General features: G+C 43.9%; 1 protein-coding gene across 2 annotated transcripts in view; it reads left to right on the top strand.

Moving 5' to 3' along the window:
* LOC137451094 (follistatin-related protein 4-like) overlaps positions 1-24,564 on the top strand; it is a 292,081-nt gene that overhangs the window by 232,441 nt on the left and 35,076 nt on the right. For both annotated transcript variants that reach the window (XM_068158275.1, XM_068158266.1), the window contains exon 7: positions 10,006-10,172. In XM_068158275.1, the coding sequence (XP_068014376.1) occupies positions 10,006-10,172 (167 nt within the window). The remainder of the gene's footprint in view (positions 1-10,005; positions 10,173-24,564) is intronic.

Below are 24,564 nucleotides of genomic sequence, written 5' to 3'. Positions count from 1 at the left end.
TCAGAAGGTGTGCTGGCCCTCAGCTGGGTGGTTATGAACGCAGCAAATGTGGGAATATGAAATAAAGAAATACACCTGATGTTAAATGCTTGGGATTGTGTCTTTTGCAACCCCTTCATCTGAGGTTTAGAAGCAATGTGGGGCTGTTTTCTCAGCTCCTTGTTTCCTGGTTCATGCATTTTTCAGTGCATTGCAGTCAATGCATAAAGCTGGCCCAGAGCTCCAAGTGAAATGAACAGGGAGTGAGGGGTTGGAGTGGTTTGATGCAACCATTTTTTGATGTCTCAGTGGTTTTCAACTATATGTGAATGCTCCTTGAACCCCACATACCCCCATGGCCTGGCTTGTCTCTATTTTTGAAGTAATTTACGTACACATTACAGCAGTTCCCACAAGTCATGCTGGACTTAATGGTCTGACAGTATTTCCATGATAAACCCTAGGGGTTTATAGAGCAGCCATAAAAATTCACTCCGGGGAGAAACTTGGCATGCCAGAGCCTCTACCAGAAGCTATCTTTTTCTGCCTTAAATCAGGTATAAATCACTTCAGCTCCTGTAACTTACAGGAGTTACCAAGAAGAAGAAAAAAATTTAGATATAGATATAGATATAGATATAGATATAGATATAGATATAGATATAGATATAGATATAGATATATAGTTTAGGGTTTCATATGGATTTTGGAGCTTCAGAAACTCTGAACTATGGTACTTGAAATACAGTTCTTAAAAGTTGCATTGCTTTGAAAGAACCATGCTGAAGAGTTCTCCATTTCAAAGCTAAGGTATTTTCCTTCAGAAAAACTTTTAAAGCCCTAGAAATGCTGAAAGAAACCTTTTGGAAGAGGCAACTGTTGCTTTTATGTCAGTGGAACAACTAATTCTTGCCATCCCAACAGGGTAGAGAGTGTGAAACGCAGGGAGCAGCTGTAACACCTCACATCTCTCCCAAAACCCCATCTGTGCATTCACTAAGAGATTTTGATACCCCCATAGTTATTTGGAAAGTATGTACACTGTAGCATAGTGTGTGTGTATATATATAGTATTGATATAGTATAGTGTGTGTATATATATATAGTATTGATATAGTATAGTTTGTATTGACCTGGACAGCCTGGACAGTTGGGTAATGGGGAACCTCATGAAGTTCAACCAGGGCAAGTGTAGGGTCCTGCATCTGGGGAGGAGTAACCCCCTGCACAAGCACAGGTGTGGGGATGACCTGCTGGAAAGCAGCTCTGTGGAGCAGAACTTGGGAGTGCTGGTGGACAAGTTCACCACGAGGCAGCAATGTACTCTGGTGCCAAAAAGACAAATTGTCTCATGGGATACATGAAGCAAAGTCTGGCCAAGAAGTTCAGGGAGGTTGTCCTTCCCCTCTATGAGGCCATATCTGGTGTATTGGGTCCATTTCTGGACTCCCTAGTTGAAGAGGTACAAGGAACTACTGGAGAGAGTCCAAGAGAGGCTGCAAAGATGCTGAGAGAGCTGGGAATGTTGAGCCTGGAGAAGAGCAGCCTGAGAGGGATCAGATCAATGATCAGCAAGGGATAAAGGGTGGGAGACAAGAGGATGGGGCTAGACTCTTCTCAGTGGTGCCTAGTGACAGGACAAGGGGCAGCGAGCACAAACTGAAATCCAGTTGAGGATGAGGAGAAAATTATTTGGAGTGAGGTTGCCAGAGCCCTGGAGCAGGCTGCCCAGAGAAGTTGTGCAGTCTCCTTTCTCTGGAGAGATTCCAAACCCCCCTGGACATTGTGATCCTGGACAAGCTGCTGTGGGTGACCCTGCTTTGGCAGGGGATTTGGACTGGATGATCTCCAGAGCTCCCTTCCAACCCCACCATGCTGAGAGTTTGGGATTCTGTGATAATAGGAGTACAGTTTTGACTCGTCTTAAGAGAAAGAGACAAATCTTCTGAGTCCCATGTTTAACTGGCGTGACTGCCAGTAGTAATTATAAAAGCCAATCAGACCATTAGTGATTTTACTTTACAAATGTGTAAGCTGGGTGGGAAAACATGTGACTGTCACAATCCAGGCAGGACGCTGTTGCCACAACACGGGAATATTTTATCAGAAATTAATCATACCAACATTGCTCTCAATCTGTGGGAAATAGGAATTTAAAATAAAAACAAATGCACTTATGTAAACTATTCTCTCAAACAGACTACTTATGCCTATTTACATAATGAATCCATCACTTATCACCCTCAGGAGATTAGATAATTAAGCACTGAACAACTTATATTTATTCATGTACTTCCAAGAATGAATGAATTATCCCTTTCCACACAGACTAAATGTTGTCCTGATTAGTAACAGGAGGGCAGTGATGGGATTTTGTGATGGAAAATGTTGCCTCTTTTCTTTAAAAACAAACAAAACAAAACAGACAAGAAATTGATCTTTACACTCCAGTACATAAAGAAGCAGCCTTTGGTTAAAAGTCAATAAAAGTGATTTTTTAGCAACTTTATTAGCTATGTGAATATTCTGCAGACAAATTAATACAGAAAAGCTGGGCTCCTTTTCTTGCATTATTTTTGGATGAAATTTATGTATCATTTAGCTAAAAATCTAAGCAGCTGTTTGAGCAGAGTTTGTTTTGCCAGATGTGGAGTTTTCCATGCAGGTGGCTCTGTTGGAGCTACTCACCTGCAGTTTCTCTATAGTCAGTGTGAGGAATTGGTCTTCCCTGTGACTAAATCACCACATCCCACACCATGGCCAAGACAAACATGGTGACCTAGGGTGCTGTGTGTGCCCGGGGAGGTGGTGGAGTCACCATCATTGGAGGTGTTCAGGAGGAGATTTGATAGGGTGCTTGGTGCCATGATTTAGTTGATTAGGTGGGTTGGATTAGTTGATAGGTTGGACACGATGATCTTGAAGGTCTCTTTCAACCTGGTTCTATTCTATTCTATTCTATTCTATTCTATTCTGTTCTGTTCTGTTCTGTTCTGTTCTGTTCTGTTCTGTTCTGTTCTCTGGAGGGGATTAAGGCACCAGCTTTGAGGTAGTACCAGCCTTCAGAGCTCTGAAATTTAAGAGTTCTCATTCCATCCTCACAGAAATGAGAAAGAAATGCCCTTGGCTGCTCTCAAATCCAGCAGCTGGGAAGGACACTCATTATAGAACACCCTCCCTGAGGGCAATTCTTCACTCTTCCAGGGAGTTCAGGAGAGTCCTTAGGTGTTTACAGGATGAAGGGCAGTTCAGTCTGCATTTGAAGTCCTAATCCCTCTTACTTAGATGCTGGACCACACTCTAACATGAGGTGGTTTGTTTTTTTCCCTTCAAGTTAAGCTGTGATTTATTCTGTGTATCCTCATGATCTAAATAATCAACTACTTTGAACAACCTGATCTAGTGAAAGATGTGTCTGCCCATTGCAGGGAGCTGGACTGGGTGATCCATGAAGGCCCCTTCCAACCTGACCTGTGTAGTGGTGTAGCAGTGATAGTATCTTATGAATGCACAAAATGCCTCAGTTGCTGAAGAAAAGACCTTGTAATTTTTAGTTATTTTAATAGCTGCTTTCACTGGAAGGTTGGGACCTACCTCAGGGAGTCATAGCCTGTGGCCTTCAAGAGTAATGACAGGAGAGGGCTTGAGGTGCTAAATTCTTTCATACTGCAAGAAATATCATTATGCCTTTTTATGACTTGGAAAACAGCATTATTAATTTAGTAGGGAATTTACAATAAAATACTTCCTGTACTAGCATGCCCAAGGTCCTGAGGATGTATAAATTACATTAAGAACTTGAATTATTGTAGTCACAAAATAAAGCTGAGAGATGAACATTTCTACCTAGCTTTAAAAATCATTTTATTATTCACATTAATTAAGCTTAGAAGCCTTAGAGGAATGCTGCATTGTGGTGCCTCTCTTTGAGGGACACCAAAACCCTGAGATGTCCCATGGAGGACAGCTGGGCAGCAGTGGGTGATACCAAAGGTGGACTGAGGCAGAGCCAGCTCTTGATGGTGTTATTCATAGGTTATGAAGCCAGACGCCTCCCAGTATCCTGCTCTGAGCTGATGTGGGAGCTGTAGGAATTCTCTGAGTTAATTAATTGTGAACAATTTTAATCATGTTCATTAACAGCTCTAATGTTGTTAATTAATAACATAAACATTTTTAATAGCATGACTGACTTTCCTGTAATTCTGAGTTGCTGTTCAGAAAATGGAGCTTTGTGGCTGGACAATGAATAGTCTTTGGGGGTAGGTGATGGACAGTCCTTGGGGCTGGGTGGTGGACAGTCCTTGGGTTTAGGTGAGCAATACTCTTTGGGGCTGGGGCTGGGTGAGTCCTTGAAACTTTAATTCAAGGACAAGAATCTGTGCTTCAGACTTTCTTTGAAAGTCATCCTCCCATTGCTTCAAACAGGGCTTACTTGGGTTCAGTGTCTCCCCACAGAGACCAAGTTACAGGGAAATGCCCTCAGGGGTCATTTAGACTGGACATGAGGAACAATTTGTTCCCCTACATGTCAAACCCTGGAAGAGGCTGCCCAGGGTAGTGGTGGAGTTTCCACCCCTGGAAGGGTTTCAAAGCTGTGTATATGTGGTGCTGAGGGACATGGTTTAGTGGTGACCTGGTAGTACTGGGTTAGTAGTTGGACTGGATGTTCTTAAAGTTCTCTTCCAACCATAACCTATAATTCCATGATTAAAAAGGTATTGCCTCATCCCCTAAGCAGAACCTAAGCAATACAGCCACTTGCTCCATATTCTGTTTTAGCAAGGCAAGATATCCATGAAGAAATGTAACAATGATTAAGGGTGGCAACAACAATATACTGCAAAGTATGTTTTCTTTATACTGAAGGGAAAAGATCTAATTAATGATATTAAGCCCTTTTTTAAGGTGTGAAATCTGTTTCAGTAGGTAGTGTAGCATGAGCAAAGGCAGGCAGGCACCGACATTTACTATGTAAATTATCTTCACGCAGTGCTAAATCAATGAGGTTTTCTCCATAGATGCTCATTCCAGGTTGCTCCCTGTAATGACCTCAATTATACATGTCTTCATTGGGAAATTATGATTGCCTTTGGCAGGCTGCAAATGACAGCAGAGGAGAAGATTTCCATGATAAACCAGCACAACAAGTAATACCCGCTGGTATTAGTATGCACAGCCTGCAAAGGTGCAGAGCAACGCCAGCTCAGCGCCTTCAGAAGAGAAAATGGGAGCAGAGGGGCTGAGGAAAATGTTCAACAAGATCTTGACATTTTTAACAAGAGAAGGAATTAGTCAGACTTCACGTTCTCAAATGTGCCACTGTGGGACCTGGCATTGCAAGAAATTTAATGTAAGAACATCAGAATGGCTACACCGGGGTCACCTGAGGTCCACAGATCTCTCTCGGACTGAATATAACAGCAGAGAGAAAAGATGTAGAGACAGGGCAGAAAGATCCTTTCCCTCAAGAACCTCTTGGCACCAGACATTGCACACAGGAAGTGACCCCTCGCCCTCTCTCTGGATGGGGGAGATGGCTTTGAAAAGCCACACAGTTTTCTGGAGCTACCATCACCAAAGGAGGGTTTCCAGAGTCAGTGCTGAGCTTGATCTTGTTTGTATTTGGTGTGGTAGCTGATGGAAGATTACTGTGGACATTAGGAAGAAGTTCTTCACTATGAGGGTGAAACAGGTTGCCTGGGGAGGTGATGGAGGCCCCATCCCTGGAGATATTCAAGGTCAGGCTTGATGGAGCTCTGAGCAACCTGATCTAGTTGCAGATGTCCATGCATACTGCATGAGGATTGGACTAGATGACCTTGAAAGTCCCTTCCAACTCAATGCGTTCTATGATTCTGCTCCTGGACCTCTAATAGGTAGACACAGCTCCCCCCACTTCCTCCTTAAAGGCGATGGTTACGCATAATGTACTCTTGATGGGAGCTTTACCCCCCAGTCTTCAACAGTTACAAGTTGAGTCAACAGTGATAGCATCCCATTCATAGAATTATAGGGTTATAGACTCATAGAATATGCTGGGTTAGAAGGAACCTGTAGAGGTCATCTAGTCCAGCACCTGATGACAGCATCTTTCTGAAAATAGAGCAATTGGCAGGAACCCTTTATACTTTCCAGCTGGAACAGACTGAGGAGTCACTGCCACTGAAACCCCAAGACGAGGCCCAGGTTTGACATGACTTGATAAATACAATCAGCCAGGACTGATACTGCTTGAATCTACTGAATATAGAAAGCTGTTTTGCATGCATCATCCTGCAGAATTTCTAAATGAACACCAAATTGCTCAATTTTAGGACCAGATTCCATTTGCAGGCTGTGTTCTGGGAGTGAGTGCGCCTTGAATATTACCCATTTGTTCTGTTCAGTTTTACATAGATGCTAAAAATCCTTTCATCTCCTCAAGGTTTTTAAAACTTGAGTGAGAAGGGTTCAGTACTGAATATAGAGGCTTTACACAAAAAACATCCTGGTGACTTCAATAATTTGGGCATATAATCCAAGCAGCATCACTGTGTCTAAGCTCTATTACTTAGCTACAAGATTTTGAGGGATTTGTAAGATTTTTTTAAAGCCCAGACCTTGCATCCTCTTAGGGAGTTTCTGTCTCCTCCTCAATGCATCTGGTTGTGAGAGGAAATCTTTTCTATTGGTGACAATACAGCAATAGCTAAAGCCACAGAAAATAATCCCGTACTAGTAAAAAGACTTTTAGAGGTTAATAAGATGCCCTCGAATATACTTCATAGAAACACTGAGGAGTGTGTTCACAGAATCCCAGCATGGTAGGATTTGGGAAGGACCTCTGGCAACCATCCAGTCCAACCTCCCTGCTAAAGCAGGGGCAGCTTGCCCAGGATCACAATGTCCTGGTGGGTTTGGAATCTCTGCAGAGGACACTCCACAACCTCTGGGCAGCCTGCTCCAGGGCTCCAGCACCCTCACCCCACTGAAGTTTTTCCTCCTTACACTGAGGTGGAACCTCCAGGGTTCAGGTTTGTGCCCACTGCCCCTTGTCCTGTCACTGGGTACCACTGACAAGAGTCTGGCCTCATCCCATTTAGCTCTTGCTGAGGATTGGGCAGATTCCCTCTCAGGCTGCTCTTCTCCAGGCTTAACAGCCCCAGGGCTCCCAGCTTTTCCTCCTCACAGATATGCTCCAGGTCCCTCAGCATCTTCATAGCCTCTCTTGGACTCTCTCCAATAGTTCCCTGTCTCTCTTGAACTGGGAAGCCCAAAACAGGACCCAGTACTCCGGATATGACCTCACTGGGGCAGAGTGAGCATTTAAGGTAGTCTGCACCAATTACATGCTTTAACATAAAAACTCGTCTCTTGGCCTGATGTTGTACATCCATGACTGGCAGCTATGTAAGGTGCCTTCTTAATTAAAAGTTAATATAGTTTTCATTAGTGTGCTACTAAAATGTTAAAACCAAAGCCTCTTTAGCTGTCCTTGGGAAGATGGGTAGGGAGCTTGCCACAAAACACTCAAAAAAATGGGAGCCCAGCATGAGCCAGGGAACTGAAGACAGTATGAGGAACAGCAGAAGGAACTAAGAAAAACAACAGAAAGATGAAAAAAATCCCACAGCAAATCTCTTGTAAATGACTGAATCTTTGTTTACTTCTTCTCAAGAAAAGATGTCCTCATTAGCCCTGCTCCATGCTACAAATTATTGTAATTATCAGTTCTTCTTCCTGTCAAGTGCGCTCCAAATATTTTATTCATTAAAAGGAGCTCTGTGTTACGCAGAAAATAACTCTGCTGTTAGCCCCTGGGTGCTGGTTCCATGCTCAGGCAGATGGGTGAGGGTGGTAGGATGGGACATCAGCACTCCTATGGGCCACTGTCTCTGGTTCCAAGTGGTCTTGTCTGGTCTCCTCCAGCAGGCAGAGTCAAAGAATTGATTTTTTTGGAAGAGACCCTTTAAGATCAAGTCCAACTGTTAACCCAGCACTGCCATGTCACCCCTAAGCCATGTCTCTCAGCATCACATCTACGTGGATTTTCATTCCCTCCAGGAATGGAGACTCCACCACTGCCCTGGGCAATTCCTCATGTCCAACCTAAACCTCCCCTGGTGCTACCTGAGTCTCTTTCCAGTTGTCCTATCATATTTTCCTTGGGAGAAGAACACAACCCCCACGTGGCTTCAACCTCCTTTCAGGGAGTTGTAGAGAGCCAGGTCTTCCCTCAGCCTCCCTTTTTGCAGGCTGAATAACTCCAGTCCCTCAGCTGCTCCTCACAACATCTGTTTTCCAAACCCTTCACCAGTGTCATTGTCCTTTCTTGCACGTGCTCCAGCGCCTCAGTTATTTCCAGTGGTGATGGGGAAGGAGGGGGATTGGGGCCCGGAGAGCGTGTTTCATTCCCCAGTCCATGTTTTGAGCTGTTTGAAGCGACATAACACCAAAGTGCTGTGAACATTCATCTCAAAGGACTATTACCTTGACAGAGCAGTTTTCAGCATTTAGATACAACATAGTCTCAGAGCTTTCTTGCTGCAGAGCCTGGGACCAAGAGTGAGTAAAAACCATCATGTGAATGATGACATGGTGAATGCAGGAGCTTTGGCAGTGTGGTCTGATTGCCCTGTCACTGGCTCACTGCTGCTGAAACGCTTCATCATGACAACCTGCACCCACAGTAATTCTGGTATGAAATGTCCTACCTGTCTGTGTGCCACATGTGATGAGATACACAGACATCATCTTGTGAACATGGGTCAGAAGGAACATAGAGAAGAAAACAGACTCATAGAATTATTTCAGTTGGAAAGACCTCTAAGATTATGAACTCCAAACATCAACCTAACACCTCCATGCCCATTAAACCATGTCCCAAAGTGCCATGACCACACATTTCTCTAACACCACCAGGGACTGTGACTCCACCACCTCCCTGGACAGCCTGTTCTAATGCCTGACCACTCTTGCAGCAAATACATTTTTCCTAATATCCATTCTAAACCTCCTCTCACGTAACTTGAGACCACTTCAGGCCATGGTGGTGCGAACTCAAGGAGATGGGGGTGCTGCCTCAGGTGTTTCTTCTGTGGGGTACGTTTAAGATAAAATAGCTGATTTGTTTGTTTGTTTGTTTAAATAGAATATGAGAAGACTCTCAGTCCTTGTTACAACATCTCTATCTTAGATGCCATATGTAGCTGCATGTCATAAAGGAATTTTCATGCTTGGTGACTTCCACTGTTGAGACAACTTAAAATTGGGTTTATTTATATTTCAGCGAGAGCAGTCTTAGCTTGATTCTGCTGTTTCAAGGAAAGAACCTGACTCATTCTTGTGTCTTTTCAAAGGACTTTGTCAGGAATCCTCTAGAGAAACAAACCCAGATGGTGTCAAACAGGGAGAGCTTTCTTGTCCTTCTGCTGCTGACTGCTTTGTAGACTTAACTATTGCTTACCAGAGGACCCATTTTATTTTTCCGATGCCACAGCTACTGCTAGATCCCTCAGGAAATGATACAGCAAATTTGATTGTGGCAGATCCTGCATTGTGTCTCTTACTTTACTGTTTAGGGGAGTTTTGTAGCACAGGTAATCCATATCCTGGTTTGGATCACAGAATGTTAGGGTTTGGAAGGGACCTCTGAATCCTCTGATCCAGCATCCATGCCAGAGCAGGTTCACCCAGAGCAAGTTGCACAGGACTGTGTGCAGGCAGGTTTCAAATGACTCCAGAGAAGGAGACTCCACAGCCTCTCTGGGCAACCTGTACCAGTGCTCTGAAACCCTCAATGTAAAGAAGTTCCTCCTCATGTTTAGATAGAACTTCTTGTTTTCAAGTTTGTGTCCCTTAACTCTTGATCTGTTGCTGGGCACCACTGAAAAAAAGGCTGATCATGGGATCAGTATTGATCAACATTGATTCTTCAGCGTTATTCCTGGCATGAGGAAGAAAGGAGAAAGGGGAGAAGAGGAACAATGGAACAGCTTCCCTCTGTAGTATTTGCTTTCATTCCTGTGTTGTTGCCTTTTGCAGAGGTGGTTCAGCTGAGCCTGCCTGAGGACCAGAAGATCAGTGTTACCACCATCACCGTTGGCCTCAGCACCGTCCTGACATGCAGCATCCGCGGGGCACTGCGACCTCCCATCATCTGGAAACGCAACGGAGTCATCCTCAACTTCCTTGACTTGGAGGACATCAATGTAAGTCCTGAATTACTCATACCACTTTCCTTTTAGGGCATCAAATACGGCTTCATTTAACAGTTGATGGTTCCGTGGAAAACTGGAAGCTGGTGTGATATTTTGGGTTTCTGTGGGTATGTCTCAGGAGGAAAAGCAAACCAACATCCATGCAACTGAGAGCAAGGTACTTGGAATATCTTATTAAGTTAAAACTCAGTGATATAATAACCCAGCACTTAAATAGCACTGCTGCTTCATCCCTTGTTGCTCATTCAGTTTGGTTCATCCTGTGGTCCATGGCTAACAGCCCTGGGAACCCAGGAGAAAGCTGCTCTATGGACCACTAATTCCTCAGGGATCTCTTCCCTGGTAGAAAGAAGCCAGTTCATCGAAAGCATGGAACAACGCATTTATGGTTTGCAATGAAATCTCTCCTCTGTCTAAATCAAATAATACTTTTTTTATCTCAGCTCCTCCTGTTTTACTTCTCATCTCTCATTCCTCAGCTGCTGTTTCTGAGCAGGGTAAAATATGGGGCTGTTCAGCAGGGTGGGGCGATGCCTTTGCTTGAAGAAAGATGAATCCCTTTTAATTCGCGGCACTGGTTCTGATGTGTGATTCATAGCTGGTAGTAAAGACAATATCTGAATAATAGTATAAACTTACTCATTGATTTAATAACATTTAATTACAGAGAGAGTGGGAAATAGTGTACCAAAAATATGGTCTGTATTTCATTTCTCTTTGCATTAAAGTACACAGTAAATCAGCTTTTATTTTAATTACACTACAGCAAGAGTTGATTTATTTTTCTGTTGGGCTCCTGTTAATTTGATAAGCACTCAGTTGATGGTTGTTACAGTCAGTACTGGTGCTCCCTAAATTGTTGTGCAGCCAGGATTGCTGATATGTGAATTATCTTTGTTTTCCTCCTCTGCCTTAGTGCATGAAAATCGTAACACATGGGACAGAAATCCATACTGCAGTTCAGTGTGGGATTTGTTGACTCTTGCCATGGCTGAAAAATTGTGTGCGTTGTCTATAGGTGATGACTGTGCGCACAAATTCGGTAATTAGAACCATCCAAACGCTTATTTCTTTCCATCAAAGCCGGCATTACCCTTTTAAAATGCTTTATTTTGTTGCCATTTGGAGCATGACATTGAAATGTGACACAGCACCAGCAAACACCCCACTGCAGGACTGGCACAGGAAGCATGATGGGGACGTGCAGAATTGCACAGCCAGCCTGAAGCTGCTGGACCTGCCCAGATTTCTTAGAGACAGGGTTGGAATAATGACCTTCAGGTCACTGGCACTACAAATCCAGGGAAAGCTGCCAAGCTGCAATGCACAAAGTCAGACATTCCCTGCTGTAGCAGGAGCGTGGCAGATGAACCAGGCAGGTGGTTGACCTGGCAGCTTGCTGCCTGTACCACCTTGTGCAAATGTTCTTCTGTATTCTTCTATCTATTTTAGTCTGGAGAGGAGGAGGCTGAGGGGAGACCTCATTGCTCTCTACAACTTCCTGAAAGGAGTTTGAAGTCAGGTGGGGGTTGGTCTCTTTTCCTTAGTATTAAGTGACAGAATGAGAGGAAATGGCCTGAAGTTGTGCCAGGGGAGGGCTAGGTTGGATATTAAGAAAAAATTCTTTCTTGCAAGAGTGGTCAGGCACTGGAACAGGCTGCCCAAGGGAGTGGTGGAGTCACCATCCCTGGAGGTGTTCAAGAAATGTGTAGATATGGCACTTTATGGCCTGGTTTATTGAGCATGGTGGTGTTGGGTTGATGATTGTACTCAATGATCTCAGAGGTCTTTTCCAGCTGAAACAATTCCATGCATCTGTGGTTCTAGGATTCTATTTCTTGACTCATATTAATTTTAGTAAAAATTAGACTTTCTCTGTAGTGAGCAAATTCAACAGCTTTATGTGCCCAGAGTCTAGAAAGACCCTTTTCTTTTGGCAGTTCTACTCCTTGGGTACTCCCAAGATGCTGATTTTAGGGTCAGTTTTGTTGGGTTCAGTGTTGAGGTGGGGTTAGAAAAGAGTTTCTGAAATCTTATTTCCACACACTCTGAAGGTTCAAGAATGCCCCAAATAATGAAAACTCCATATATTTCTTATGCCTTTATGAAATTTTGTTAGGGTCACCTTCATCTTAAAAGATCAAAGTTCATGTGTGAACTGGGCACAGAGAAACAGTCCAGGAATTGCAAGGGGGTTGGACTAGATGATCTCCAGAGGTCCTTTCCAATCGTTCTGTGATTTTGTGAGTTGGAGTAGAAATACACCCCTGAAGGACAGATATACCACATGGCTCTGAGGCTTCTTTTGCAACTCCTACTATTTGAAATAGAATTTTTGGAGGAGTACATTTTCAGGCTGAAATTCCAATTCCTCCTTAATTTAGTGCTGGCCCAAGTGGATTTCTGGTTTGCTTATAAGTAATTCTCTTTTCTCATTGGCTATTAAATGTTAAGAGGAAGAGTTATGTCCTTGCACGTAGACTGACTGGTTCCTGAATGATTCAGCACCCCTTAGGACAGGACCATGCAATACAGCAAGAAAAAAAAAATCATCCCTTTTTGATCTGTGTGAACTACTATACCACTGAGAGACTGTATCAAAGGAGATTCTTACAGGAAGGAAAACCAGGATTTCTGCCTCAATTTCAGTGTTTCACATGTCACTTTATGAATTGTATCACCTTGTCACCTGATACTAGCACTCATCAGCTGTTTTTTTAATCTAATAAACACCTCCACACCTTTTTCATCTTTAATTAAACACTAAAGTATTAATGTTCTAGATGTATCACTGCCATCTGTATCCTGGTCTGGTTACTTGAGGTGACACAGTTTGGGGATTACCATCTTTTCATTTTCCTTCTTCCACTAGGGGCACTCTGTAGGTCTCTTGAGCTCAGGAGTGTCTCCTCTAGGGCTAGTGAGGACAGGCATCTGCATGTCCCAGGGAGACCTGGTGGCTTTTATGTGCTAAAAGGGGCTGATCAGAATGCTGGGAGCAGACCTTTTAGCAGGGCATGTTGTGACAGGACAAGGCGTGATGGTTTAAACTAAAAGAGGGGGATTTAGACTGGAAACAAGGGAGAAATTTTTCACAATAAGAGTGGTGAGATGCTGGCCTAGGTTGCCCAAAGAGGTGGGAAATGCCCCATCCCTAGAACCACTCCAGGTCAGGTTGTCTGGGACTCTGAGCAGCCTGTTCTAGTTGCAGATGTCCCCTGCAGACTGGATTACTTTTAAAGTTCCCTTTCAACCCAACCCATTCTAAGATTCTGTGAAGCACTTGTTTGTAGCAGGGAGGAAGAGATGGTCCTTCAGCTGGTCAAGCCAGTCTTATTATTTAGATTCATTACAAGTTTTAAAAGTCTTGTAGTTCTAGTGTGTGAGTTATGTTCACCTGAAACATGAACACTTGTGTTTGGGATCAATGCTTGTATGTAGCATGGAAACAGCATCAACACTCATGTTGAGGTGTGCAGTGTGGAGATCCATGCAGCCATGGAGATCCATGCAGCCATGTATCTCCACAGCATGGGGTGGGGGTGGTGGCAGCAGGCAGTTCAAAGCCTCAGCTTTTCATGTGTGCAGAAACTCACATTAACCAATAATCTATTTAAAGACATTGACAGCAGGAAAGTAAAGGCAGTGTGATTCTTAATATACTTGAAGTCAGTTAATTAAATTACTTCAGTTTTCTTTTTGTGTGCCTCGAGCAGGAACTCGATTGCATTTCTGCTTTTCACAATAAGGTTAGCAATTTGGCTAATTGGAAGTGCAACAGGAGATTAATTGTACCTTTTTAACTTCAAGAAAATCCTCCCTGCTCCTGGCACAATGGTAATCACCTACAAAACTACAGGATTGGAAAAATCCTTGTATTATATTTCAATTAAACTCTTTCTCTTCTAAATGCTAATGCAGGGAATCAGATGAAAATAGAAAGCCAACTGGGGGGGGGGGGGGGGGGGGGGGGAAGGCAAACAGAATCCTTCCAATTAGGTATGAGAGCAGCACAGTTCTTCATAGAATCATTGAGGCTGGAAAAGCTCTCTAAGATCATCAAGTCCAACTGTCAACCCAACACTTCCATGACCACTAAACCGTGTCCTGAAGTCCCACATCTCCGTGTTTCTTAGATTACATATATACATATACATAGAATACATAGAATAAACCAGGTTGGAAGAGACCTTCAAGATCATTGCGTCCAACCCATCGACCAATCCAACCCACCTAATCAACTAACCCATGGCACCAAGCACCCCATCAAGTCTCCTCCTGAACACCTCCAATGATGGCAACTCCACCACCTCCCTGGGCAGCCCATTCAAATGGGCAATCACTCTTTCTGTGTAGAACTTCTTCCTAACATCCAACCTAAACCTCCCCTGGTGCAGCCTGAGACTGTGTCTGAGACTGTTCTTGAACACCTCCAGGAATGGTGACTCTAGCAGCTCCCTGGGCAGCCTGTTCCAATGTCTGACCACTCTTCCAGTAAAGAAAATTTTCCTAATATCCAACCTAAACCTCCCCTGGTGCAACTTGAGGCCATTCTGTCTTGTCCTATCACTTGTTAGTTGAGAGAAGAGACCAACCCCCCACCTGACTCTAACCTCCTTTTGTGAAGTTGTAGAGAGCAGTGAGGTCTCTCTTCAGCACTCCGTTCTGCAGACTGAACAATCCCAGCTCCCTCAGCCACTTCTGGCTTTATTGTCTCCAAAGTCCTGACAAATGTGCAGCGAGAAGGTCGATTGTGGCCCAGATTAATGCAAGAAGTTTACGAAGACGGTCAACAAAACGCTGGATAATCCTAAATTTGTGCAGAGCTCAAAGGCTGGAGTGTACTACAAAGCCTGGTTGTCTGAGTGCATTCCTTAAATCATTTTTATGTGATATCTTGATTGGCAACAAAATATTAATAACTTTTCCTTGCTCACTTAATCAGACGCCTTCATAAGCGACACGGTGATAATTTGTCTTGTCCTGTCTGGGAAGGACTCTGTTAATGAGTTGTCACATAGCTCCTGCAAAAGAGCCATCTTAATGGTACATGTAATTAAACAATTTTTCTTCCAAACATTTAAGATGGTTTTTAGCATGAAAATATTATTTATCCATAAATTACCCATCCATATTATTTCTCCATTACAAGTCCCTTGGCAGCTATACGTTACAAAAGTCACCTCAACTTTTCTCATGCAGAAAATTACTATAATGTAGCTGCAACTGGCAAGATTCTGATGGCTCTAAATTGATTTCTGACTACAAAGAGTGGAGTGGTTAAAATGTGTCATCTTTCAAAATAATACACTTTAGCCCCCTAGGAACAGGCAGGTTGTTTTCCCAAAGATGTGATTATGAAAACATTCCTCAGTTTGAAGATAGACTAAACCCCTCATGGAGTCAAATGTCTTTATACAATATTTATGGGATGTTGTTTCACATGATTTGACATTATCTCCTGAGAAATGTGCATACTTTTATAAGGAAAATTTATAAACAACAGTAATTCCTCCAGAAGTGTGGTGAAAGCCTACACAGACAAGAGGGAATGCTACCATAAGAGAACAAATATTATGGAATCACAGAATTCATAGTTTCATAGTTTCATTCAGGGTTGGAAGGGACCACAAGGATCATCTAGTTCCAACCCCCCTGCCATGGGCAGGGACACCCTACACTAGATCAGCCTGGCCAGAGCCTCATCCAGCCTGCTCTTAAACACCCCCAGGGACGGGGCCTCGACCACCTCCCTGGACAACCCATTCCAGGGTCTCACCACTCTCATGGTGAAGAACCTCCTCCTCACATCAAGCCTGAATCTCCCCACCTCTAGCTTCATTCCATTCCCCCTAGTCCTATCACTACCTGAGATCCTGTTTCAAGCATAGTGATCCTGATTCAAGCATAGTGGGGGTTGGACAAGGTACCTGGACATCATCCAGTCCAGACCCCCCCTGCTAAAGCAGGGCAGCCACAGCAGCTTGCCCAGGATCACAGTGGCCAATGGGGTTTGGACTCTCTCCAGAGGAAAGTCCACAACCTCTCTAGGCAGCCTGCTCCAGGGCTCCAGCATCCTCACAGCAAAGCTTTTTCCTCATGTCCATATGGAACCTCCTGGGTTTCAGTTTGTGCCCATTCCCCCTTGTCCTGTTGCTGGGCACTACTGAAAAAGGTCTGGCCCCACCCTGTTGTCCCCCAGCCTTTAGCTGTTGGTAAATATTTGTGAGCTATTCTCTCTGTTCACCTGGTAGCTGCTGGGGGGTGAGGCTTCGTCTTCCTAAGCAGCCTGGTTTTGTGAAGGAAGGTGTTATCCTTGGAAAGAGGTGATCATCCAGGTCCCTTCCAACCCCAACCATTCTATGATTCAATCACAAGATGTTAGGGGTTGGCAAGGACCTCTGGAGATCTTCAAGTGTAACCCCCACCTATGTTAGATGCAGGTGAATTGCAGGTGCTCAGTCTGGGTGTCAGAGCAGAAAAGCAGAACTATGAATGCAGTGTGGATCTTCTCAAATGGACAAGAAAAGAGTCAGCCCACCTGCTGTGGGGTGTTCAGGTACACTGACACACTTAAAAATGCATTAGAAAAGAACTTGAGAAGGAGGTAAATTAGGGTCTAACATCAGCTATACTTTCCTGTACCTGCTCTGACTGCTGGAACTGATAATTGAATTGCAGACCAATCTCAGCTACCTCCCTCTGTGCTGTATGAGGAAGGTTGCAGTTTATGAATGCAATTTCCTCCCAAGATAGGTACTTGCCTGTTTAGTCATGGTCAGTGTGCTCCTCTGAATTGTCCTTTAGATACGAGGAATGGAAACATTTCATTCACTCCATTGTGTTATCTTGACTTGGATATTAAGAGGAAGTATGGACATTAGGAGGAAGTTCTTTACAATGAGGGTAGTGAATTACTGAACAGGTTGCCCAGAGAGGTGGTGGAGTTCCTATCCCTGAAGACATTCAAGATCAGACTTGATGGGGCTCTGAGCAGCCTACTCCAGTGTGAGGGGTCCCCGGCAATGGCAGGGGGCTTGGAGCTAGATGATCCTTGAGGTCTCTTCCAACCCTAACAATTCTATGTCCCTGCTCAGTGCAGGGGGGTTGGACAAGATGACCTTTGAGGGTTCCTTCCATCTTGATACATTCTTTGATGCTATGATTCCAATGCTTCCCTTCCAACAGCTCCAGCAAAAGACCTCACATCAATTTTCCTTGTTGTGTTGTCTCTTGAGTTGCTCAGGGTACAAAAGTCATCCATTTTTATCTATATTATAATTGCACAACCATCTAAAAAGTTCATTTCCTCATTTTCAACCCCCAAACTTTTTTTTTCCCCCTCACCAGCAAAGTCTTAATGTTGTGCTAAATTTTTGAGTAGAAGAAGAAGATAAATGAACACCCCATCAGGTTGTGTTTGCTTAAGGCTGAGTTTTCCTCCATGTAAATCACTAAAGTGATAGCATGTGTAAAGCCCAGAACAAATAATATTAATGAAGCATAAGTTCTCAGCTTGTCTCTGGAAATGAATTATTAAAAGCACCAAAGAAAGTGATTTAAGAGCCCATGACTAATTTAGTTTTTATTATTTTTATATGAATCACTCATGAATCTATTGTAAAACAAAAAGAAAAAAAGCACACAGAAAAAGGAGCAGAGACATTTGATTAGTGAGGAGAAATCATTTCCAAAGTGATAGCCATTGTTGTAGATTCTGCATAATAATGATCTCATTAAATGCTTGAGTACATTTTGTCTTAAAATCCTGTAAATATCATCAGAGAAAGATTTCTACCACTTTGAGGACCAGGCAGGCTTTGTTAACCTGGGCTGCTTCATACATTTTTGTGTGCTGGTAACTATGAAATTGTGGTGGTGGATTTCTTTCTGACCAGTGACACGCGCTAGCCCAAGGGCTGAGACTGGTTTTGGCAGTAGGCATTGAAACTACACGGGGAAGACTCCTAGCTTCCCTTGGTGGGAAGGGCTGGAAGGGAAGGATCCTAAAGTGAGGTGAAATTATAATGATAACAACAACAATAACTACTACTATTAATATTGTTATTGTTGTTGATAATGTTATTATTGCTGTTGCTATTGTTGTTATTACAATTATATGAATAACAGCAACAGCAAATTATTGTTGTTGTTGTTATTGTTATTATTATTATTTATTATTATTGCTTAGGAAGACATCCCAGCAACCAGCAGGATTCTCCCAAGAGAAGAAAACACTTGGGCAGAGGTTTCTTTCAGAGTGGTTTCTTCTCCATTCACAGAATCCCAGAATCCCTGTACAGTGGGGCTAGGAAGGGAGCTGTGGACATCATCCAGTTCAATCACCCTGCTAAAACAGGATCATCTAGAGCAGGTCACACAGGAATGCATCCAGGCAGGTTTTGAAAGTCTCCAGAGAAGGAGACAACGCAGCCTCTCAGGACAGCCTGCTTGAGGGCTCCAACACTATCACACCAAAGAATTTTGAACTCTTCATCTTTAGATGGGTTCTGTCACTGGGCACCACTGAAAAGATTCTGGTGCCATCCTCTTGGCCCCCACCCTTTAGTTCTTGCTGAGCATTGAGCAGATGCCCTCTCAGACTGCTCTTCTCCAGGCTCAACAGCCCCAGGGCTCTCAGCCTTTCCTCCTCACAGAGATGCTCCAGGCCCATCAGCATCTTTTATAGCCTTTGCTGGACTCTTTCCACTAGTTTCCTATCTCTCTTGAATTGGGGAGCCCAAAACTGGCCCAAATGTGGCTTCTCTAGGGCAGACTAGAGAGGGAGGAGAGCCTCCCTTGACCTGATGCTCTTCTTGATGCACCCCAGGAGACCATTTGCTTTCCTGGCCACGGGAGCACATTGTTGGCTCATGGTGAACTTTTGTTCCTCAACACTCCCTCTGTCATTTTTTCAGCTATGGACACTTTTAAATTAGCAGGGTAAGGGGGTTCAACCACCTTTGGGACTCACACCAAAAGTATATTTGAGGAGCCTCCAGTACCTAATTGGGGTATTTGAAATCACTCTGTAGGTTTAAAATCCCATGGGCTGGGCACTAGCTGCTGCCTGGGGAACATAGACCCCATGATGCCGCAGTACAATGTGACATGTTGATGGTGTGTGGAGAGATATGGAGCTTGTCTGGTTTTGTGTCACTTGTGGGGCTTGCTTCTTTCTATTTATAGCTCCAAGGCAAATCCTTTTATTTCTCACGTAATTGGAAGTGATCCTGAAAAATAAACCCCCTGAATCTACTCTATGCTAATTGCTCTTCAAACTTCCTGGAAAACAAGAAACTGCCAAATATTTAAAGGATTTTAAATACGTTTCCAATCTGTGTTGGAACAAGACATGCCAGAAGGCTTCATGGAAAACCATCTGAAATGACAGAATCCCAACATAATGGGTGTTGGAAAGGGCCTCTGGAGATCATCTAGTCCAACCCAGCTGTCAGAGAAGATTCACCCAGAGTAGGCTGCACAGAATTGCCATGTCCAGGTGGCTTTGGAATGACTCCAGAAATAGAGACTCCACCACCTCTCTGGGCATCCTGTTTGTGTGCTCTGCCACCCTCAAAGTACAGACCTTCCTTCTCATGTTTAGATGGAACATTCTGTGGTCCAGTTTGTGCCTGTTGTCCCTTGTCCTGTCACTCAGCACCAGTGCAAGGAGCCTGGCCCCACCTTCCTGACACCCATCATTTAAGTATTTCTAAGCATTATGAAGACCCCCTCTCAGTCTTCTCTTCTGCAAGCTAAAAAGCCCCAAGTTCCTCAGACTGTCTTCATAAGGCAGATGTTCTAGTCCCCAGTCATGTAATTAAAGGGCAAAAAAAGTGTGTGGGGGGGGGAGCAGGTGCCTCACACAATCCCGCATCACCCCAGGTTAATGTGGGCTCCCTTCACACCAGCTGCATCCGTGGGTGTCAGTGCAGGAGATTTGTGATGTTCCTATCACATCTTGGATTTCACTTGAGACAGAACATGGAAGAGATTTACAGGCAATCTGCAATTTTTTACACGTTTCTGAGTGTGATGTTTCCAGACTGCACGACCAGGGAATGCATTAAAGGGAGAGATGGGATAAATAAATATGAAAAATCTGCTCTGTGGAAAGAGCAATGCCTTGAGTAATCAGTAGTGATGGAAAGGAGACACAGCACACGAAACAAAGGTACATACCCATTTTCCAGGATCTGCTTTGTTATGCTCTGGAGCTGACAGCCTGCGGTAGCAACTTTTTTATTATTATTTGTTGGGCTGTTGAGCTGTTCTCTAATTAAAATGCAACGTGGTGCATATTTCAATCTTGCAAAGTTAAAACACTGAGGTCACTTAATCAGTCCTTTATTTGAAGGGCAACTGCAAGACATAAAAAAAGCTCACGACGGGCCGAGAACTTTTGATTTGAAAAAGGGAGAGAAAAGAGGAAACAAAGTGTTGGAGGAGTCAATTTATCATCTGCTGCTGGTTGACCTTATCAATTACAGGAAATTAGAAGCATAGCTGGCTGGATATTTTTTTTCCCCCTAAAAGCGTAACATTATTTTTTAATGATATAAAATGGAGGTGATAAACACCTTATCCTTATCTTTGATAAGGCTCATCAGTTTGTGGGGTGAGAAGTTTCTGCCTCCCTTTTCATCACTTTTCCTGCTTCCTCTTCACAGGAAAATTCACCTTCAGTGGTAATTGAAGAAAACCATGTCTCAGATGTTACCTTTTTTTTTGCCTCTCTTCTGGTTTCCTGTTCTTTTTTCACGGGATGCCAAATAAAAATGCCTTTTCCAGGTCATGGTTGGCCATTGATGGGGAGTAGGGCAGTCCTTGGTGGGGTGCAGCACTCCCTCGGAGTCCTGCACAGTCCTCAGATCTCTGCTTTAAAGATGGGATAGTTCTGGGCAGAGAAGAATTATATTGCAGAATCACTGAATCCTGTGGTATGGGTTTTGAGGGACCTTAATCCAGTCCAAGCCCCTGCTAAAGCAGGGTCACCCACAGCAGCTTGCCCATGGTCACTGTGTCCAGGTGGGTTTGGAATCTCAGAAGGAGACTCTACAGCCTCTCTGGAAAGCCTGCTCCAGGGCTCCAGTACCCTCACACCAAACAGATTTCTTCTTGCATCAGTTTTACTGATGTTTATGGTTCCCTCTGATTTTAGGCTCTTGATGACTTGGAAACCTGGCTTTGCAAGCAAAAACCATCTGAAAGAAGTCAAAGCACATCAAATGTTTCCCTCTACCCTTTTTCATTGTGAATTACTCCTGTTCCCTCTTCCTAGCCCAGCTTCTCACTTGCCAGTTATTCCAGCAAGCTTATGTGTGCCTGTTTGGATGGAGGGAGGGAGCTCAGAATTTGAGTCTCTAAAAATGTTCTGCACTAAGCAGTTTCTGAGAACTTTTGTTCAAAGAGCTCCCGCTTGCCTGATAAAAGTTTTTGGCATGACATGCACTGAAGCAACTCCTAAGAGCTCCCAGAGGAGGGAGCTTCCCACTGTGCTGCAGGACACTTGCCGGGGATGAAACTTCCTTGGTGTGAAGGGGCTGGAGCCGTGGAGCAGGCTGCCCAGAGAGCTTGTGGATGATCTTTCCCTGGAGAGATTCCAAACCCAGCTAGACATTGTGATCTTGGGCAAGCTGCTGTCACTAACCCTGCTTTAGCAGGGGGGTTGGACTGGATGATCCATGGAGGTCTCTTCCAACCCCCACCATGCTGGGATTGTGTAAGATGTAGGGTTAGAAGCTATCAAGAAATCAAAGACTCATCATTTCCTAATGCTCTAGGGCCTGGGGGTTTACAGCACTTCCAAACACCCCCCTGTAAAATACAGAGAGAAAGTGCTTATGCATAACATTGTATGCATATAGCTAAAGTGTAACTGTGAAGTCTTAATGTACTAATTATATCCACAGGGAAACACAGGGATAAGCCATGAGCTGCTGTAAACACACAGCAAGAGTCATTTGTTAGAGAATTCTGTATCCTTTCTCTAGCAACAAAAGGATCAGTCTGAGTCTAAATGTCATCATCCCTTTTTCCTTCCCACATCCAATACTCTTCATTCCTAATAATGTTGTAGTCTGATGTGAATTTACTGTGTGCGCACAGGTTTCAGTCCAAGGTGGATAATTTCCTTCTACGCCTGACATAAATGATACAGTGTTAAACTAAATTATCTTGGATACTCTTCTTTAAGTGCTGGAAGCCAGAAAATAGTTTTCAGAAGTCATAAACCATGCTTTTACCAATATAAGCTTTTCTTTACAAGAAAAATGCTTTTGGAGAGGGGGGAGAATAATCCTAGACCCTTGCATCAGTTTGGGTTTTGCAAGGGGCTTTACTTATATTAATACATTTGTATGCATTGGAAAAAAACAGATTGCCCATAAAAAGACAATTACAGAGCACAAACCAAGCATTCATAATATTTTTTTTTTCCCTGAGATATCTTAAAGAAAGCATCATACTTAAAAGAGAGAAGAGTTTATTGTCCTGTTTTTCCACAGCTCCTTGTAAATCATTCCATAAAAGTAACCATCCTGCTTTTATTGATCTAAACTCAATTTGAGTTGCTTTGGGATTAACTTTAAAAACTGTTATGAAGTCCCCTCCACTGCAAGCATTTTCTGTATCTCATGCAAATATCATTTGAGCAGGGTTGATATCTTTTCCATTTGCAGTTACTCAGGCCTCTGCGCTTTGGGGCAGGAAAGATGTAGCTGGCCAGAAAACAGGCTAACGCTTGACATGGGAATTTCTGAGCAGGTATTTGTCATGTATTGGGTATCTTAACTAACTTATCCCATGGTGTAGATGCCAAATCTGCCTGATGCCCAAGGTGACAGCATTATCAGAGATGCTTTTGATTATAGATAATGCATTTCAGTATAATCTATGGATTTACTACTCTTCTTTATAATTGTTAATATATTTGCACCCTGGAAGCGTTCAAAGTCAGACTGGATGGGGCCTTGAGCAACTGGGTCTAGTAGAAGGTGGCCCTGCCCATGCCAGGGAGGTAGGAACTAGTGGCTGGAGAGCAGCCTGGCAGAGAGGGACCTGGCAGTGCTGGTTGACAGCCAGCTGAACATGGGCCAGCAGTGTGCCCAGGTGTCAGGAAAGCCAATGGCATCTTGGTTTGTATCACGAATAGTGTGGCCAGCAGGACTAGGGATGTAATTCTGTCCCTGTACTCAGCACTGGTGAGGCCTCACCTCAGGCACTGTGTGCAGTTCTGGGCTATTCACTTCAAGAAAGATATTGAGGTGCTGGAGCAAGTCCAGCAGAGAGCAACGAGACTGATGAAGGGACTGGAGGGAAAGTCTTATGAGGAGGGGCAGAGGGAGCTGAGGTTGTTGAGCCTGGTGAAGAGGAGACTTGGGGGGGGTGACCTTATCATACTCTACACCTACTTGAAGGGAAGTTGTAGTAAGGTGGGGGTCAGGCTCTTCTCCCAGGCAACTTTCTCTCCCAGGCAACAGAGGACAAAGTCTCAAATTGTGCCAGGGGAAGTTTAGGCTTGAGGTGAGGAGAAAGTTCTTCACTGAGAGAGTTGTTAGCCATTGGAATGTGCTGCCCAGGGAGGTGGTGGAGTCACCATCCCTGGAGGTGTTTAAGGAAAGATTGGATGTGGTACTTAGTGACACAGTCTAGTCAGTGTGGTGGTGTTAGGTCACAGGCTGGACTTCACGATCTCAGAGGTCTATTCCAGCCTCCATAATTCTCTGATCCTTAAGGTCTTTCCCAACCGGAATCATTCTGTGATTCTATGATTTGCTTGCTGGGGGCAGCACATGCCTTAGAGTAGCAGAGAGAATCAGAGTTTATAACATCTCAGGTCAAGATCTATGCTTTGGGAAGGGTTATTGTCCTTCTTGTAAACTCTGTATTTCTCACTGCTCATCTCAATCTGCTTTTTAATGTGTCTAAAGGCCAGACAAGTACTCAAACTTCCCTTCCTCCAGCCGGTACTGGTCTGCCACTGAGAGGAAAGACATGGTAACATTTCTCTGGTGCCAGACAGCAGTTACTGGAGAAGTTTTAAGAGCCAGCAAAAGTAGTGCCAGATCAATCCCATCCTGTAAGAGATGGGCTACTTTGTGCTTTTCTTGAAGGGTGCCAGCTGGCATTGCCAGTCTGCTTCAGTATCATAGCTTCCTTCAAAAAATGTTCAAAGTGTCGTGGCTGGAAAGAAAAGCTTCAAACTGTAAAGCAGATGCACCCTGAAGAGGCAGGAATATGAGATATAAGGAGCCCCAAATGGTTTTAGTTTAGAAAGCAGCCCATCCTATGATCAAACAACTTCTGCTTGTAATTTCTGAGCACCTGGCAGGGGGGTTGGCAGTAACAGGATGCAGCAGGGAAATGGAGCAGCAGCAGC

The sequence above is a fragment of the Melanerpes formicivorus genome, unplaced genomic scaffold (genome assembly GCF_026170545.1).
Source record: "Melanerpes formicivorus ecotype bairdi unplaced genomic scaffold, bMelFor1.0.p_v2 SCAF_2, whole genome shotgun sequence".
Classification (NCBI taxonomy): Eukaryota; Metazoa; Chordata; class Aves; order Piciformes; family Picidae; genus Melanerpes; species Melanerpes formicivorus.
This window is presented reverse-complemented; position numbering and strand designations above follow the sequence as displayed.